General features: G+C 42.9%; 1 protein-coding gene across 1 annotated transcript; it reads right to left on the bottom strand.

Moving 5' to 3' along the window:
• Positions 1-613: 613 nt before the first annotated feature.
• LOC118207432 (complement C1q-like protein 4) lies at positions 614-18,440 on the bottom strand. The gene is made up of 2 exons (XM_035381005.1): positions 17,747-18,440; positions 614-4,196 (listed from the first exon to the last, which is right to left on the bottom strand). Exons 1-2 carry the CDS (start codon positions 18,293-18,295, stop codon positions 4,017-4,019), a joined length of 729 nt encoding a protein of 242 aa, XP_035236896.1. The 5' UTR covers positions 18,296-18,440; the 3' UTR covers positions 614-4,016.
• Positions 18,441-19,995: the final 1,555 nt, after the last annotated feature.

Below are 19,995 nucleotides of genomic sequence, written 5' to 3'. Positions count from 1 at the left end.
AAGTTTAATTGAATGAAGTATAATTTAACACAAATATTCATGAGGACCGAATGCCTTCGGCAGTGTCACAAGGATTCAGAATTTTGTTTGCCCTTACACAATTGAAATCTAGACATATTCTTTAAAATTTACTGTTTTATATGTGGAGGCGCTACAAATATATTTCCCGACACTTGTAAATTGACACTTTCTTAATACCTTCTGTTGGTTATATTTAGATATATTCCACCAAGACAATACATTTTTGGCAGTACATTTCTATTCAACATGACTTTCGGTACAAATGACACTAAATTTTATATTCTGTTATAACATTGTTTATTTCATAAGTCATTGTAATATAATATCCCATATGTGTAGCTGAATGCTTAAACTTATCCAAAAAAAAGTCTTCCACTTTTTGGAACAAATCAAGAACGGCAGTATATCGGATCGCCACATATGTAAAAATGCATTTTGTTGCACAAATGTGGAACAGTATTAAAAGGTAAAACATTAGGGAAACCAATAATGCCTTCACTGTGCAAAAAAGTTGTCTGTGTTAGCTCTGAGGTCAATGAGATGTCTTGGCTATAGAAACAAATGAATCAGTTGTTGAGACACAGAATCAGTCTACATTTGAATACTATTTATTGGTTTGTCTTTTTTTAAGGAATAAGGCAGGGCAATGGGGCTATTTGTTTTATTTCTTTCTTTTTAAACTAAGTTACACACAGCTCTGTATGGCACAGTGACAATAATCAATCCATACAGTTAATAGTAAACATCACCTTTAAATAGTTATTGAACACTATAGGAGTGCAGGTAAACATACCTGGTGGCAGATGTATGGTACATGGTTCACAAGTAAAAATTCACATACACCCAAGGACATAATGTCTACATTACATTGTATGTTATTGAGGCGGTGGGGTTTGTCTGCAAAATAAATATTTATCTCGGCCTCCCTGTTTCACACACACACAGACACACAGACACACACACGCACACATGCACACTTATGCACATACACGCACAAATGTGTGCACACGCATGCATGCATACATCTGATTTAACTTAGCAGACTGGGATCTAACCAGTATTCTTGCTCACTTTGCTAGGGTTGCAAACTCACCAGTAAGGCCATGCTTAATGTCAGGAGAAATGTGTGCGAAGAATGATGTCATTTCCTGTTCACCAGGACCAGATAAAACTTGCTTCCAGACCTGGGCCTGACTCAACGAGACATTCATTACACAAAACGCCAGAACTTGCTTCAAAACACTGATGTGGAACTAGCAGTACTGAACAAACATGATTACATATATTGTATTTAGCCTTAAACTCAGCAGCATTTAGAGTTGTACAGTCGGCCATTTTATGCTCCATTATTCTAATGCAGAAGTGTCTGGGTTTGACGGAAAGAATTACGATAACATGCGATTAGTAAATGAAATGCTGAATACCCCCCCCCCCCCCCCTCCCCCATAGGAAAAGGGCATCTTTGCTGAATCGGGGCAGAGGTATTTTGGAAGCACTCAGTGTGACTCTGTGACTTTGTTCAATCCGTTTTATAGATTAAAGATAACCTCTTTTCAAGTTGTCTCAGACATCTGACGCATAAGAAGATTAAAGATTCCAAATGGCCCCAGGTCTTAACACTTGCCTTAATGACCACAACTATAAATTACAACTGGAAACCCCATTTATTTTATCAGAAAATCTTTTGATCCCTCTTACTTTTATTATTTGGAATTCCCAGAGTTCTACCCTCCAGGTCTCCTGGACACGGTGTCCGCGTTTCCACTGTCAGCCCCACCCAGGTCGGTCAAAAGCATGCCGGATTTTGAGCCTGAAGCCAATTGCCAAAGACTGACAGAGGTGCCACCGTAACTCTGAATTCCTCGCATAGCTACAAGACCTCCTTCATTTCAGTAACCCATAGAAAAGCCAACCTCTGGAAGTTGTAGAAGCTACCTGTTTTTCCCACCGCTGACCGTGACTTCCCCTTTACCCTGACTGTCCCAATGAGGACCAGTGTGTTAGAAGGGCTGTAGCAAAAGCTTGAAGCACAGAGCAGGTGCTGCTGAAGCCCTAGTGAAGCTCAGAAGTGGCTCTGGGAAGGTAAGACGCCCCAGCTTGGGCTAGCTCATTAGCCATTAGCGCAAGCTGTGTGGAAATGCAGCTAGTGTACACTGGCGTAGCCAAGACAGAACCGATAGCGGCACTGGACAACCACTGAAACAGATCCCTTTCCCCACCCTGCGTTAAACATGTACCTGGAATTACTCTGCATATTTCAGATTCAAACAAATCAACCAGTCCTTCTCCGACTGTTCAAGCCATTAATATTTTGCTATCTTAAATCCTTCCATTGTATCCAGCCAGTTTGCACATTTAAAAAATGATATGCTAGTCTTACATATTGTGATGTGTGATATCAATCTTTTTAAATGCAAAGTAAATGTAAAACTTAAAATTCTCAAAATTATCACACAATCTCGCACTAATGTGTAAAAATATATTACATACCCAAAAATGCATTTGCAGATAGGTTTCCTAACTGATTGGTCTCTGAACGGTGTGAGGCTAATACCAGTAGTAATAATCATATGCAGTGCCAAATTCAGCCTTTAAGTAAGAGTGTTCATCTCAATTGAACATTTTTTCGTTGGCAGTATTAAAGCATTAATATTGATTTACTGCAGGTCTTTAATATTAAAGGACGGTGCCTATAACGACTTCTCAAAAATCTACTGAAAAAGAAGCACTATCATCATTGAATATATTTAGTCAACCACTCGTCTTTAGCTCACACCAGCATTCACTAAAAAGAATGTGACGCTTAGTTTAAAAATTGCATACTGGACTCTGCTCAAAGTGGTGGGTGTATTAACAGGTTAAATCAATATATGATTTTTTCCCTTTCGTGGTGTCTTTGGAAATATTGGAAATCCATGTCGGAGAGCACAGACTCCGCGGTGAGCCATCGCGCCTTCGATTACTGTGCCTTGTAAATATACGTGTTCAGGCCGGATTTCCAATTCCGCGCAGACAGTCAGAGCGGTCACTTTAAGTCAAACGAATTGTGCAAGGGGACTTAAATTAATCATCAGAACCCGCGGTGTGCGCGCGCATTTTTATACAGTCATATCCTGTCTCCGCCGCGCGACGCAGTAGCTCCCATTTTAGGTCGTGTAGAAATAACGTCACTTTCATGAGTTTTCCTTTCCGTAACTCCACATTTAAAAATTATCGAAGTCCACGGTGACGCAAACACATATTTCACAAGTAGTTCTGAAACATCTAATCACCTTTACAATGTTCTTCTGACCTGCAGCTCCACGGTTATGCATACTACCTGATCACACAATTTGCAGTTTGCTCTTCAAATATATAGTAGCCTATAGAAAGCTGTAGTGCGTTTGTCAGCTGACTGACACTGGAGAAGGTCGTGTGTTTTAATGCTAACCCGTGTAAACATCTGTCTGTTTCTCAATAAAATGATGACAGGAGACATGTTAACACTCCAGAAATGTGTGTGTGTGTGTTTGTAAGTCTGTCTGTGGGAGTGTGTGCGCTTGTGTGTGTACATGGGTGACGGGGGGAGTGGTGGGTATGTACATCCTCATAAGTAAACACATACACACATCAGAGGTCAATGAATGAATTTGGTTTATGGAGTTAATGGTTTGTCAATATCTCACATAACATGCCTTGTAAACAACTCCTTAATGTTTACAATCCAGTTTAGCCCAGGCTTTCTCCAATCTCTGCAGTGGTTCCATTTAATAAAACCCACCCACATTATACCTCTTTTTCTCTCTTTTTAAAAAAATACATTCCACTTATTTCCCAGCCTCCAGTTAATTAACATTAAAAAAAAAAAAAAAGTCATTTTGTGTAACCTGTATGCTTGTAGCTCCTCCTCTTTCCAGCAGTCTCAGTGAGTGGAGGTGTGTTTGGGGGTGGAGTCAGGGCCAGAAAAAGGGGTGTGACAGTATAGGGGGTGAGGCTATGGTCAGGGGGTGGTGGGGTCAGTCAGGGTAGATGAGAAAGCCAGAGAAGGTGCTGTATTTGTTGGTGTTGCCCCCGTGGACCTTTCCACCATCCAGCTGCACGCACACCTCGTCCCCCACATCCAGGTGCAGGATCACGCTGTTGGAGGCATAGTCGTAGTTCTGGTCGGCATCCTGGGCAATGGCACTAGCCCGGACCTGGCCGACACAAACAAAGAGCAGGACATTAGATGAATTACTCTGATTACTGGATTCAAACACATTTCTTTATGAGTGATGGGCCAGCAAGGTTTCATAAAACCCATAATTAGTGGAGCTACCATTTGTTGTCAATCACTGACTCGTGTCAACCAATTATGTTTTGTTCTCCATGGCAAAACCAATAAAGTGAGTCACTATTAACACAAGTCACAAGTCCCTATGGTCAACAGCTATACAACCATGTCATTCTGCCTTATGATGGAAGTTAAGTATGGCTTAGCGCAGATAAGTGGGGCTGGATTTGGTTTGTACTGAAACTTAAACGGGCCTGGGTTTGGTTTTTACTGAAGTTAAGCGGGCCTGGGTTTGGTTTTTACTGAAGCTAAGCGGGCCTGGGTTTGGTTTTTACTGAAGCTAAGTGGAGCTGGGTTTGGTTTTTACTGAAGCTTAGTGGAGCTGAGCTTGGTCAACAAATGGGTGACAACCCTTTTTACTGCTGAAATTGTTGTCAGGCCAGGTGGGGACAGCCATCTTTCTTGACAAAGTACAACCAATGCCCAAGTGCAATGATGGGGACACTTATACTGTAGGACTTCCCTTTATTTGAATGTTAAACTAGAGTCCTTAGTCACTGTTCACTAAAGATCTAATGGCAACTACAGCAAAGTAGGGGGCTCCCTACACCATGGCCAACTGAACATCCCTCTGGCTAACTGTTCAAACACATCCACCCTCTCCACTTGAGCTGATGTGTGGTGAATGTTCTGGTGCAAAATGGCTGTCACTGAATGCTAAACATTGGTTGTGGCTGTATGGAGGACATCCCGCTTCATACTTTAAGAACCTGAGATGAGCTGAAAGAAACTATAAAAATGTATGAATAATAATAATAATAATAATAATAATAGCAACAGCAATAATACTATTAATAATAACTTATTATTATCATCATCTTAATCATTGTTAGCATTATTATTATAATTGCTGCTATTATTATTATTATTATTATTATTATTATTATTATTATTATTAATAGTGTTAGTAGTATTACTATTCATTTGCATGCTGATAAACAATGTACGTGTCTTGCAATGCAGTCTTTGGTTTCTTAATGTCAAATTGGGCTCATTTTAAACAGGGAAATTTCGGTGGAGAAAAATAAGGTGTCAGGATGCATTTGGGGAGTGATACGTTTTCCACTACGTGCCCTGAACTGAACAATAATGAGCGTAAACTCTAAAGCCAAGCTGGCAAACGACCACAGTCTACGACAGCAAAGAGAATCAGAGAGTCCATTAAAGGCATTGATTCAGTAATGAGGCTGAACTACCCTCCCTCCGTCTCTCCGACAATTTGCCCGTGAATCATCTCAGTGTTGTAAATGGTGTCGGCAGATTAAGTGTTATTGCAAATTTACGACCATTTAAATGTTAACGGCTTTAGTCAGTGGGGGAAAGACGGTTTATGACTTATTTGTCTAACATTACAACATAACTAACTGGAACCAAGTGCACTGGTGTAACCTCCACCCATATCTGCCAGCACCCCCCCCCCCCCCCCCCCCCCCAATGCCCCCCACATCTGTGTGACTCCTCCTTTTCTGCACCTCGCCTAAATCACAAAAGGGGGCACATCCTTAGAAAAGAACGGGGGGTAAAAAGGAGTTTTTCTCCGAGTGCTCTGTTTGCGCGTCTTCACCAAGTGGCTGTGTGACCGTGCGCGCTTTGAAGAGAAGCACAGTGTTCTCTCGGAGCTGTTATTGCTGAAAGTCCCTCTCCCTTTAATCAAGTGAGAATTTTAAATTGGCATAAAATAAATTGCTTTCTCTCTTTTTTGGCTCCCCACTCCTGTTCTTCTCCCTCAGGCTCGGGGGCGGGAGATAGAAAAAGAGGAGGGAGATGTCGGGGGAGGGGTACTATAGTGTCATTTTTTAGCGTATTTAAGGCAGCCTATCTTTCTGTCCTCCTACCTCCCAATCCCAACACTGTGCACACCGAAAAGTGCAATTTTGACCCCAGTGACCCACCCCCCCCTCCTCGACACCCTATTTGAGAGCGCCTATCTTCCCTCTCATATCGATCGTGGGGTAGGTGCATCCACCTGAGGACCTGGGGAGGGGGGGGGGGGGCGGCTGGAGGAGGAGGTGGGCCTGGCAGTTATGTTTTGGTGAGGGGTCCTTGTACACAGTAATCCTTCTCTGGTATTGACCTGTTGCGTGTAATCTGAGTGATGGGCCGCTTACATAATTCTGAGCAGCGTTTCCCCTGCTTACAGCAGCAACGCTAGCAGAGTGCCGTCTAATTAGCAGGCCAGGCAGTTCCTGCAATATCGACCAGCTGTAGCCGAGGCGTCACCACAATTTAGATTAAATTTTGACAGGTACACACCCACTAAGTCATACTGGCAAGGAAGTGTGGTGCGATGTAAAGAAATGTGGTGTGATGTGGTGCAATGCAAAGTGGTGTGGTGTCATGTAATGTGGTGTAATGTAATGTCATGTGGTGTGATGTGGCCCTGAACATGGCGCTCGATCACATCGCTCCCCTCTTAGTAATAGATGCAATGTAAAAGCTGTGTCAAAGTTGTATAAGTCGCTCTGGATAAGAGTGTCTGCTAAATGCCTGTAATGTAATGTAATGTAAATGAAGTCACACACTCGTTACACACGTGCTGTGCCTGCACTGCATGGGTACGAGGCGGAGAGGGCCGCTGTTGCATGGCTGCAGGGGCCTCAGGGCCCCTGGTGACAAGACAGTTTGCACACCAAACATGGAGTGCAGCTCCACAGATCAATATAGCTAACAATTTGCCTCCACTTACTCTACCATTTCTTCTTTATATCTTTATTGTAGCCCTTTTAAGAAATGAAACATACTGTACAGTAAATATACATTTAATCATTTATGAAATATAATTGCATATTATATTTATGCAATATAAAATATGTCACATTTCTGTATATACTGGATATATTTCTAAAATACACCAAGTTGAAAAAAAGCATATATATATGCTTTTTATCACGCGGTCTACATGCATCTAGGGTACATCTATGGCAACTGCTTCAGTTGCAATATGCAACTAATTCACAGCTTTTACACTCTGGACTTTAACCTTTGTGACTCTAAGGGCATGCCGCACAGCAACTAGCCCTGCTACGGTAGGCCTTTTGGATGTTAAATTAGTCTGCATGCTCTGTGACTGCCTGTGAAATTGACGATCACCATTTTGAAACCCGATTGGCTTGAAAATCTTGACTGAGAGAATGTAGTGATATTTCAAGTAAGGCGTGTCTATCTCATGTGCATAATTCAACACATTGAACGCAGGTATAAGTATAGCCAATATAAAGTGCAAACATAGAAGCTCGTTTTAGAGGTACGCTAAGTTACAGACATTGAAGGTGCCTTAATTTGTACACTAAGATGTATTGGATAGTCCAAATGCATTGTTCCATTTTTATGCATAGGCAAGGGCATAACTTTTTGTTTGAATATTGGGGGGGATAAATCAGATTACTGATCAGTAAGCCTGGGTGTTTGTCACAGAAAATATTGCCTGAAGTCACTGAGCAGTTACGGCAAAGTTGTGGAAAGTCACTGAAAGCTGAAAAAAGCGGAAGAAATCACTGAGTTTCCCACATGCGCAGCAGTTATTTTTATTTTAAACTATTAAAATAGCACAAGCAACTGCAGTAACAGCTTAAAAGTGATTGAAGTTTCAGAAAATCAAAGGGCAGCATGCTTTTTTACCTTTGAACTTTGTTAGAAACAGTGCATGCTCAAATTGCATTGTTAAATTAAACCGCGGTTTGTTTTGGTACAATATGTTGTACATTGTGAGGTTTGAGTCTTTGATGGGCACCTGTTGTCACTGATGTTACTGCAACAGGGGAATGAGCACTGGGAATTAACACTGTTAACAGGGGTTGTCATGCGTCCGATTTCAACTGACAAGGATGAGAATCTTGATCCCAGCACACAGGGCCGGCCCTAGGATGAAATGAAATGACATGAAATCCCCATCTTTATCATATTAAATTATTTTTCTGATCATCATCCTATATTATTGGAGGGCTGGAAGGGGGTGTTATTTGGCAAGTTCTGTAAGATTGGCGGGTTGTAACCTATCCACCCCGTAAATGATGCCCTTGAATGTAGGCCTAAGTATAAATAAAAACATATTCAACATGAAAGTATACTTTGGCTTTTATAACACAACAGTCTCAATTCCATAACCTTAGCTAACCTTATAACACTGTAGCTACATAGATGAGGACATAAATTGTGTTTAACTTTCCGTCTCAATAGGCTCATTGTGAGATTAATCAGTCTGTATCTGCCTGCCTCTCCCTTACTCTCTATATTTTCCCTATCCCCTTTATCTTTTGCCTGGCTTCGTCTATCCATCTTTCTCCAAATGAGATGCAGGTCACGCAGTGTGTATCCGACATGAAGCGTGTCGGCGAGCCGCGGTTAAGCGTGTCCCTGTCCGGCCTAAATCGAATTGATTAACGGCGCGCGCAGCTCCTTCTCCTGGGACTTGCCTTGCCAACTACGAAGCCCACGAGAACAACTGCCTTCAGTAATTGCTAACCACGGGGCTATAGCTATAGCCTTATGCTTCCTGCCTCCCAAAATGTCCATAGCAATTTCGATTAATGGTGGGGAACGAATTCAGTCAAATATGCTGACACAATAATTGTCCGCAACCCCGTAAAAACGGTTGTACACATTTTCTGGTTATCATCATAATCATCCAGTGGGAGAAATGAAGCCTAAATAGGCCTACAAAATATCAAACGGAAATAATATCTTTCTCATTGCGGTAAAATAAAGTAGGCTTTGTATATTAGACTAATAAAAAAATACGAGAACTACTGGAAACTATATCATAATGTTAACTATCATTAATTCATATTTTTCTTAGTGTATTATTATTATTATTATTGTTGTTGTTGTTGTTTTAATGGCTAATTAAATGTGTGGGAACAGGATGTTCAATTAGGCGTTCCTGATTATTATTTTTATTATTATTATTATTATTATTATTATTATTATTATTATTATTAATAATAATAATAAAAATACTTCACTAACTTGCAATTACTTAATTTGGATATTAAGTTCAACGATGACCATTAACTCGCTGAGACGGGCACTGCAGCAACAAGTAGCCTGCACGTCATTCCAAGTTCAGAGCCGGTGTAAGGCTACATATCCGTAATTAAGCAGTAAGGGGAGTTGCCAGTGTAGTGTGATAGGCTTGCCTGGTAGCCATACTGTAAATAGTATCTGAACACCATGCAAATACCTGTATTTGGTGTTTGGTGGACCTACAGGCGGCCGGAACCAACGAATAGGCCCCTACATGCTACAAAACAACAAAACAACAGCTGTAGGCTACGCGCGGAATGAAACGAGCTCAGTCGGTCGCGTTCGATAAGGATTTCTGACAGACACTGTACCGCGCTGTACCCCCCCCCCCAAAAAAAAGGTATGCTGCTCAGCTCATTATTTCTGTAACCCCTGCAGGCAACTGGAACGCTCGCGGGCACTAAACAACGCCCGAATACGTGCTTAGGGAAGTTTAAAAGGCCACCGAGCAACGGTTCCCTGTAAAACCATCCAAACGTCGGATGAATTTTTAAATTAATGTGAATGATCACAGTTCGATTATAGTGCTTAAGATTCGGGGAAATTAGAAGTGCTTTGGAAAAGTATTAAACGCTATATCATTCGAATAAGGTGTAACTGCGGAATTCCCTTTATGTGCGCACAAGTCTGAACGCATTGAGCAAACCCAGTGGCACGTAGGTATAAGGCAGGGTTCGGCCTCACCACCAGACAGTTGTCTGACCACCACCGACAGTAAAGGAAAGACATCACTTTTTAGCATACGCCTGAACAGGTAATAAGTATTGTTTAAAACATTTTATTTTTGTGATAGGTTAATAAATAATAATTATCTATAAATCAAATAAACTATGATCATCGCCATCATAACAAAACAAATACATATAAGTAAATTCAAGCAATGTATATTGATTGTTAAAGGAAGCTATTCATGGTTGCAGGATTTAAGATAATTGCTCTTGGAGGCCACGAGGTTAGCAGGCAGGTCAAACGTGTGAAAATACAGAATAATTTGATGTCCCTCTCTCTCTCCTTCGCGCGCTGTCTCTTGTTCCTTTATGAAATATAAGTGAAACGAAACCTTGTTTTCGTTGTGAAAGTGGGGAGGAGGCGTTTCAGGATTATTGTCAGCTGCGATGGAGATTGATATCGACACGGGAGCAAGTTCCTGTCTGTTGCGAATCGCCGCGCTGACTTGATCTCCGAGCAACCTGCGGGCGGGGGGCTCCCACGGGGCCGCCACAGGCTTGTTCTGCTTCGCCGTTTCATTGGAGGGAGGGGGGCGGGGGCCCATTAAATGGTTAGAAAGGGAAAGGGAGGAGGTCGCAGCTGCTGTGCTATTTTATATAGAAGTACAGATGTGTAGCCATACAGACGGATAAGGGAGCAAGGCAGGATAGGGTACCGAATGGAAGGGAAGGGAGGAGGGGGTGGATAACAAACTGATCGAGCGAGGCTATTTTGTGAGACCGGGGAGATGTAAGGGTATATGAAGTGTTGTTTTTATCCGTGGCTCTCTGCCCCGTTGGTAATAAAACTGACAGGATTCATTCGCGGTGATATACAGACCTCTCGGAGCGGAGACGATGTAAAAGCAGCCCTTAAACTTACCTAGGGGACTCCGCATGCAGCCAGGGAGGGTAAGGCCGAAACCAGGAAAACTGTCGGAAATTGAACATTTTATAAAAATTGCTTTTCCCCCCTCGGGAATATGCAGCCCTTTTGGACAGGGAGCACTTTGGTTACGCTCCGCGACTTGACTCGCCATTAATTGCCATTGTAGTATTATGTCCTTATATTTTCTTTTACGCAACTAATATAGGCCGTGTTTTGTTGATAATTTAGGCCAACATGCATGCAGTTCCCGCAGTCATTCAATGGTGGCGATACAACGGTGTTTAAGATGAGGCTGGTAAAGGAACGAAAAGTATAGAAAACTCGACAGTTTTTCGTCAGTTGAATTACCAAACACAAAACTTGAAGAATATGAGGTGCACGCTTGTAGCAGTATGTGGATAATATGGAACATGTAGGGCGCATCTAGCCTATTTTACAATTTACGAAATGGCTGACTTACCATTAGTCAAGGATGTAGAAAAGATAGCGCTTCGTGTGTTGGTTAGGGCTATGGATTTCCATTCATTAGCAGCCTGTCGTTACTGGTAGCAATATCCAGTGCGCCTCAACACTCAGAAGTTATAATCATAGCAGGTTCTGGTTGACTGTAATAAAGAACATTCTTCAATATACAGGTTAACTTAAATTAACCTCATAAAATAACTTTATCTGACATTTATAACTTAGGCCTACTCGTTATTAATGCTAATTACATGGCGCACTGTTTCACGCCCACCTCACCTTACTGACGCGAGCTCGGACATTCATTAACACGTGTGCTGTTCTTTATCAAAAAAAGCTCTGACAATTATTACTGTGTGAAAGAGCGCGACCTTTAGCTGATCTGTTAAAGGAACGTAGCCCTTGACGGGAAAAAAAAACAGATAAGACAACTCAAGAAATAGAGGACTCACATGTATTAGTGTAGTCTCCTTTTGAGTAAAGTATTTCGGTTATTATTTAAAAAATGAAAAAAGATACTAATATAAATTACTAGACAACGAATTTCATGTTTGAAGGGAAATGTCGCTTTTCTGAACAGAGGCATACACATTTACACATAATTTGCTTCAGTAAAGCTCTCAACAACCTAGCTTTTATATTTATCTTCGAATCGGTGGGATACGCTCTACATAAATCGTAGGCCTGGAAATATTATTTTATTTTAGCTGTATATATAACGTGCCATTTAAGGGGCATAAAAAGTGCCACGGTCACTTTATGTAGCCTCCCTGTTATGCACGACTCTATTCTCCTATGTTCAGAGAATAACTTATTTGGCGCTATAGCTTTCAAAAATTTTATTTAAAAAAAAACAAAAAAAAAAAACAGTTTGTCTAAAAGCCATGTAATTACATTTGTGCTTGATACAGCTACCATTACGAAAGGGACCAATACATGTATTCAGATGTATAAATAAATTGGCTTTTGCATAAATAGTCAATAATTTGTGCTGTGTCGAAATATGACGAGAAACCAACTGCAGTAATTCATGCCAAGGTTTTTACAGTCATCGTTTTTACAGTCGCTCGCTGCAAAAGCTGACCCCACCGCCGTAATGCGTAATGATCAGCAGGCTGCTTTCGAGCCGTGATTCGCCACATTACGCCTTCTAAATAAAACAATTATTTTACACTTAGCGCCATTTGATCAATTGCTTCAAAAACCAACAGGCAGCACATTTAATTAAGGATAAGTAATTTGAAGATGGCTGTTCGACACACCCGAATACTGCAACGATAATCACATTCGAATTCCCACACCCGCTGTAGTTCTAGGTGAACAAATTGGATGCTACAAGGTGTCGTTGTGTTACTCTGTCTGGTCATTGATTTGTGACAGCTCGCTGCTGCCAGATCACTATGTCTCTTTCAGTTAGTTAGAGATGAACCCTTGGGTAGCCTATAATCTGACGACTTTAACGATTCTGTGTAATGACAAGTTAGTTACACCGATAGAAAAGCTTAATGCTTCTGAACACTGTTGTAATTTCCCATAATACAATCGCTGAATTTCACAAAATTGTTTCCCCATTATTTAATGCCAGAGGCCTCCTTTGCAAGCGCTCGTTCTTTTCTTCCATGCAACTTCTTAGCCTCTGCGTGTCAGTGCTGGGCAATGACAGGCATTCATCTTAACCCCAGTGACGGGCGAACAGCGTGTCCTTCAAAATGGCTTTTGTGCGCATCCTCCGGCGCTGTTTAGTTCATAGGGGGCTGGATTTCTCTACAATGGGGATTTATGGTTGTCGTACGCGGTAAGCCTCTGTCAGTTTTCCCTACGCGGGCCTCATCGGGAGGAGCACTTCATCACCGGCGCTGATAGCACCTGGAACCCCAGCTTCTCGTTTCGCATCTCCTCTGTCCAGGAGGTCTGCTAATTAGCCTCAGCTGCAGCTGTCAGGGAAAAGGACTTGCAACCAGGAGGTTTCAGGTTCAAACCGCACTGAGTAGACTGCTCTGGGCAAACTGACCATATGGCCTATGCGTGTCACCCAAGATGAGGGTGCTCCTTACAGGAGATAAATAAGGAGCTCCTTGTCCACTTCTGCTGAAATGTCAAATGTCCATGAAGTGGGATGTAGTGGTTCACTGTGTGGAATGACTACGGCCTTCAGGTTCTCAGGTCGTGAGACGACAGTCACAGAGGAAGGGTCCCAGACTGCAGTCCTGGGAGAGGTCGCCCTGAGTTTGCGAGCAGAGTGATCATTTAATAATGTCACAAGGAAACGCTCGAAAGCTATAAACAAAATGTAAAGGCTGCACCCTTTCTCTCACCTACCACACTTTCTTGTACACCACATCCACAGCACCTCTCTCCTTCTCTTTCTCTCTCATGCCATCTCACACCAGCCTCTGTGTACACCTGTCTCTAAGCCCCACTGTCCTCTCTCCTCTATTTATCCATCCGTCTCTTTTCCTCTTGATCCCTCTGTCAACCCCCTGCCAGCCCCCTTCATCTGTTTGCCACCCCTCTCTAGACTCCCCCCCCCCCCCCACACACACACATACACATCCACCGTGTGTTTCTCCCTCCTGTGGCACTCTCAAGCAAACTCATATGTTCTGGTGTCTTCCTAACAAGATCGTGCGGCTCCCTCTACGAAGGGCAGGAATCGCCACGGTTATTAACGGGGAAGGGAGGAGCGGGTCACGGCGTAGCAGAGCAAGGTTAAAAAAGCTGCCGTGCACGTGTCGGTCTTCCTGGGTTCGGAGTACGCCTCAGGTCACCTGTGCAGCACAGCTGTCGGTCGTCAAGGTCGGAGTTCTGCGGGGTCAAGTTGGCTAAGCAGGAGCGGACTACTGTTGATGCTTCAGAACATCCAGAGGGGTGTTCGTGGGCTAGGATACACCCCCTCCCTCCCCCATCCTCTCCGTGCCAAACACACAGAGCATGTTCTATAAACATCCCAGTCCCATGCAGGCATTCATTGAACCACTTTGTGTGTTTGCGAGATGGTCTCAAGAGCTGTGATGCATTTTAACATTTTTTTTTGCCAGGCGTGGCTGTGTTTTTAATTGATGTAATGCTTCCGCTCTGCTTCAGAAGGGTGTGTGTGTGTGTGTGTGTGTGTGGGTGGGTGTGTAGGGAGGGAGGGGAGGGGGCAGGGGGGTTATCCATCGACATGTTTATTTCTAATTTCATTCCCGTCAGAATTGTAGAGTGAGACCACATGATGAGATTGGAAGAGCCTGAATTTGGCTGAATAATTGAGTTGAGTGAAAAGATAATTAATGGGGAATCAATGGACAAGCAAGAGGGGGGAGGCCAGTGGGGGGGTCTGAGATGGTGGATCCAAGACCTCATCTATGAGCCATGAATGATTTAACAGGAGGAGAAGAGAGGAATACCAATACAATTACTGTACACAGAACAGCCAACACCCAGAGAAACCGCTCTTACAAGGCCATGCTTGCATTGCCTTTGGGCACAAGGACAGCACATGGATTCACCTCAATGTTCTGAGTGGGTGGTGGGTGGTCAGGATGAGGGATAGAGGTGGGCAGGTTGGCAAAACTACCCATCATTTGCGAAACCCTAGCTGTAAGCCGAGGTGGGCCGAATGGCCTGTACTCATCATCAAACTTAGTACTTAATATTTTAATATTCAATTATTGATTACAGTATATTTAGGAACTTCTTGTTAATTTGACATATTTCTGACTATAACAATCTTTCCTGTGGCAAGGCAAATTTTCAGTCGTGTATTTATACACAAACGTGTATTTAAAACATCCTTATGTACATATCATTGGTTTCTGTACAAGGACACTGGTTTAGGGTAAGCTATTGTGTCATTGCTGTTTTGCCAATGACAACACATTGGTAACAATAAATGGAACAAGTATTGCCTGAAAGTATCCACCAATCGCTGTCAGCATGGTTTCATTTCTTGTTACCAACGTGCTCTGTAATTGGTGGACCTCCTCTCTGGTTTCTGTGGGAAAGGTGATGACAAGTCTGTCCTAACTCTAGTTCATTCAAGTCTAAACTTCCCCTCTTCTAATAGGCTTCTGATCTGCACTGTAATTTCTATTGTCTCTGGCTCACCTATCTTGTGTCTTGGTAATTGGCGTCCAGGGAATTGAGATGAGCAACGCTGTCACTTTATTTCTTTCTGTTATTTATTTGACATATAAACTGGCTGCCTAGATGACAGCCTCCTTCCTTTCAGTTTGACACTTTAAATGGCCGTGGCAACGGAATGTGCACTGCTTACCGACACAAACACTCGTTTTGAAACAAAAGGAACGTCGCCATTCGCTCTTTTTCAATCCCCACTTCTTACAATGCCTCATTTTAATTGTCAATTTATGAATTTTATACGTTAAAATTTTTTTTGCCCCCCCCTCAAAATATCTTAATTTATATGTTCTGCACTTTCTGTTGCAAAGTGGTTACATCTGGATTTTGATATGTATTCTAATATCTGTTATATCTATCAGATCTGGCCAGGTTTGGTGATGCTTCTGTGTGGTCCATGAGGGCCTGTAGTCATGGATAATTACCTCCTGCAAATACGGTTTTTAAAACATGGATAACTGCCGCATTGAGAGATTTACAGTGTTCATGTTCACATGGATCGAAATGACTTTTGTTGGAAAACATACATAGATTTTGAATGAAACGGTACAGTGATGTGGAGTCTCCGATTGTCGCTGCACTGTATGCATACAACGTACTCGCGTCCTGATTTGTTCAGCGTAAGAACAATCTGGAAAGGACCCTCAATCTGTTGGTTGGATTTCCGTGACAGCGGGGCCTGTCTGTGATCCCTCTGCGGTCTGTGGATTAGCCGTTCAGGTCAGAGGACGGGTAATTTGTGTAGGGTTTTCTGGATAAGTGGCAGCTTTAGCTCTGACACGTTCCACTGTCTCATAAGGCTGTGTTCATGCTAGCATATTTAATATATATATATATAAACATATATTTAAATTATTATTAATAATTTGACCAATATAAAGGAGTCTCATCAGCTGTTGTCAGATGGAAAGTCCCACTGGTCCATCCCTTTGTTTGCTTATTTGATTGGGAGCCTAGAATCCTTTGGGGGTGGGGGGGGGGGCACCAATCTGTTGCATTTACACCCCCTTGAATTGTTGATCAGCTGTCAGTCTCCAGCCCTCCATCCCCCCGCCCCAAATGGTGGTGACAATATCGTAGCGCTGCTCCTCCTTCTGTTGTACTTATGTTTCTACCTCCCTCCTTCACATTTGATTCCATATTCTACTCGTTCTTCTTATTTTGTTGTGGTTTGAAGTGCATGCTGTAGCTTTTCCAGGATTGATTTTGCCCATAGCAAGGCCTGGGAATTAATCTTACTGCAATGATCTCAACTTTGGGTAACAAATTTAGGCAAGTGTTTTTTTTCTTTGCCCCACTCCCATTTTTCTTGCAACATTCTGGTTTATTATTGCATCTGTAGAACTCGTAATGCATAAAAACAGTTTTGCTACGGTCATTTTGTTACTCAGAATTAAGTGGCTAAGAGTTTTGCAGCTAGATTGAATGAGGCCTTAATTGTCAGGGAGCCATGCCCCTGGGAGGGACACTGCAGCGTTTGAACTGACAGGCTCGGCAAGCGTTACGGTAACTGAGGCGCCTGACCGATGGGTCCATTGCTGAATGCACATGCACTGTAGCTTCTCTCATTTGGCATACACCAGTGCAGACATACATTTATAGCATTTATACTGTAATACAATCTGTTCCCTCCATAATGAGAACAGTCTTTTGATTTTCAGAATGCAAGAGGGGTAGCATTTTTTTAAATTAAATGGCATCAACTCCTGATTATTTATTATTATTATTATTATTATTATTATTATTATGCTGTGTCTTTCATAAACCTGACGCAGAAAAAAATGTTCAAATGAGATCCCACTTCTTTGAATATCAGTTATCCACTTCAAGTATTTTATGTCTATACAATGAGAGCCTGTTAAAAAAATTAGGCTTGAGTAATCCAAGTAACCATTCCTGTACTGATTAAAATTGAAGATGGTGTATTTTGACTTCTTTCAGTTAGCAAGAAGTTAGCAACATGTCAGTATTCTGAATGACTGGCATTCTCAGTGTTCTAGTCTCTGAGATTCTACTGTATATGAATAAAAAGGGAAGTATTTAAATTGGCACAAACACAGACACTAATAAACAGGTAGATGTGCACAAGCAGGCAACGCATAATGTGTATTAGTTATGCTGCCACATGCACAAAAGCAAGGATGCATCTGCACACACAGACTCGTACACACACACACACACACACACTCAGGTGCATTCCCGCATTCTGACCTGGCCGTTCTTCTTCAGGTCCGCCCACATGCTGGTGCCGTCCCCGCCCTTCATCAGCACATGGTAGGTGAAGTAGTAAATGCCGGGCAGAGGACAGGTGAACTTGCCGGTGCTGGGCTCGTAGTAGTTGCCCACGTTGGTGACGACGTCGTCGAACTTGAGCACCTCGCTGCCCTCGTGCTGCTTGCGCAGGCCGGCAAAGAAGGCGATCTTGGGGCTGTAGAAGGAGGGGACGTATCCCCCCGGCCCAGGCCCAGGGGGCCCCGGGGGACCTGGTTTCCCTGGCTCTCCAGGGGGTCCTCGGGGGCCGGGTGGGCCGGGTAGCCCTGGCGCTCCCCTGTACCCCGATTTCCCACGCCTCCCGGTAAAATCTGGGGGTGCCGGTGACACGGCGGCCAGCTCCTGGCTGCCCTGAGGGGGGGTGTAGGGGTCACACACCATCCTGCAGCTCCCCAGCATCTCGTAGTGGGTCCCCGCAGCACCCCCGGTGCCACCCCCTTTCGTGGTGTGGACCAACAGGGGGATGGCGACCAGAAGCACCAGGACCATGGCCACGCCCACAGCGGCCCCGATGACACGCTTCCTGTGGCTGAGGCGAGAGGCAGCCAGTGTGAGGAAGTCCTCCTCCCCTTTGGATGGAATGGTGCCAGCCAGATTGAACCACCAGGTGGCGTGAGTAGGGGGGGATGGAAATGGGGGGGGGGGGGATGGGGGGGTGGTCAGGGGTTTCAGATGAGAGAAGGACGGTTCTGGGTTGCACTGGGGAGACTGAGATGGATACAAGAAGGAATAAGGAAGATGAGGTAGATGAAGTGAAGATTGAAAGCCTGAGGTGGTGGAAGGAAAATGAAGGAGTGGAGGGAAGAGAAATTGGTAGAGGTTCAGAGAGCAATAGAAGAGGAAGGAGAAGGTCAGGGAAACTGGAAGACGAGCAGTGAGTCAGTGAATGCGAAAGCCTGGTAGAGTTGCTGGGAGTGGTGGATGTGGGAAAGGGACTGAGACAGAAGAGGTAGCTTCCCAAATGGAAATGTAAAGAATTCTTCTCTATTTAAAAAAAAAAAAAAAAAAAACTAAACACAGAAAGCATGTAAGGCTGGCTAGTTTTAACTGGCCAGGAGCTCAGATTAAAAACGGCCCTTTTCTAGGGTTAGGCAGTACTGTCCATTTCTCACTCTCCTTTGAGCTTGTCTTCTCTTCTGCGACTTCCTTTTTCACTGCCTTGTTCGATGCCTGTCTTTCCTTTTTCCGGAAAGATACGAGTCGTCCAGTTCTATGTGTTTATTTGTTTCTATTTTTGTCCAATTGATTCTGCAGTCTCTCTCTCCCTCTTTTAGTCCATCTGTTAATTTGTGTTTACAGCATCCACCCACAACAGAGACCAGTGTTACAGAGCGCGGTCTTCAGATCGTCCAATGGCATCCGTATATTGACTGAAGCCTTACCTACACCGATGGGCTTGACATTTTTTGGCAATTACAAGCTGTTGGTTGAATTATGCAGATTTACAGTGCTAAAAACAAGCATTTTTTAAATGACTCTTATGAGTTCATTGTGGGACCCGAACTGGAATGTCTTCTTTGACTACCAGAGTTCGCACCAGAGTTAATTGGGTCTACAGTGCTTGTGGTATGTCCAGTATTATATGGGTTCAAGAGAGGAAAAACAATCGGAAAGATTTGGTTCCGGTGTCGGGTTGTCTGTACCCTTATTAATTCTTAATTCCCCTGGTCAGCAGCTTGTAAATTTCCCATTATATTTTGGGGGAAAAAATAGAAAGACAAACCAATCTGTGCAGATGAGAATACTTTCCCTTTGTATATACTTTGTCTCTGGTTTGGAGATGTCCGTATTCAGGGAGAACCTATGCTTCCATGCAGAATCTTGAATTTCACACCTTTTCTTCTCTCTGCAATTCTGCTGATTGTTTTCTACTGAGTGGAAAAGAAAAAGAAATAATTCTTATTCCTAATGGGTTACAGTTTTAACAGAAGAAAATAATACCCCGACATCCAAAAATCCACATCTAAGCTGCAATGTTATTCACCTCACAAGCTAAGCAGAAAATTGTGTACACGGAAGTATTGTATATTACAAATTTGAACTGTGTCTGAATACATTTATATACGTGGAGCCTACACACTTGCACGTATGCACACATTTAGCCCATGCGATTGTTAATGTGTTTTTGTTACGTGTGTGTTTACTGTATACATAATACAAACATTTCTATTTCAAATAGTTTTAACAAC

This window comes from Anguilla anguilla, chromosome 11 (genome assembly GCF_013347855.1).
Source record: "Anguilla anguilla isolate fAngAng1 chromosome 11, fAngAng1.pri, whole genome shotgun sequence".
NCBI classification, from domain to species: domain Eukaryota; kingdom Metazoa; phylum Chordata; class Actinopteri; order Anguilliformes; family Anguillidae; genus Anguilla; species Anguilla anguilla.
Note: the sequence above shows the minus strand (reverse complement) of the source record. Positions and strands in the feature narration are given on the sequence as shown.

Excerpts from the sequence above, each read along its gene's own strand:
- LOC118207432 (XM_035381005.1), bottom strand. The coding sequence starts at position 18,295 with ATGGTCCTGGTGCTTCTGGTCGCCATCCCCCTGTTGGTCCACACCACG. Across the intron at positions 4,197-17,746 it reads ACCTGAAGAAGAACGGCCAG|GTCCGGGCTAGTGCCATTGC; the intron begins GTCAGAATGCGG and ends TGTGTCGGCCAG.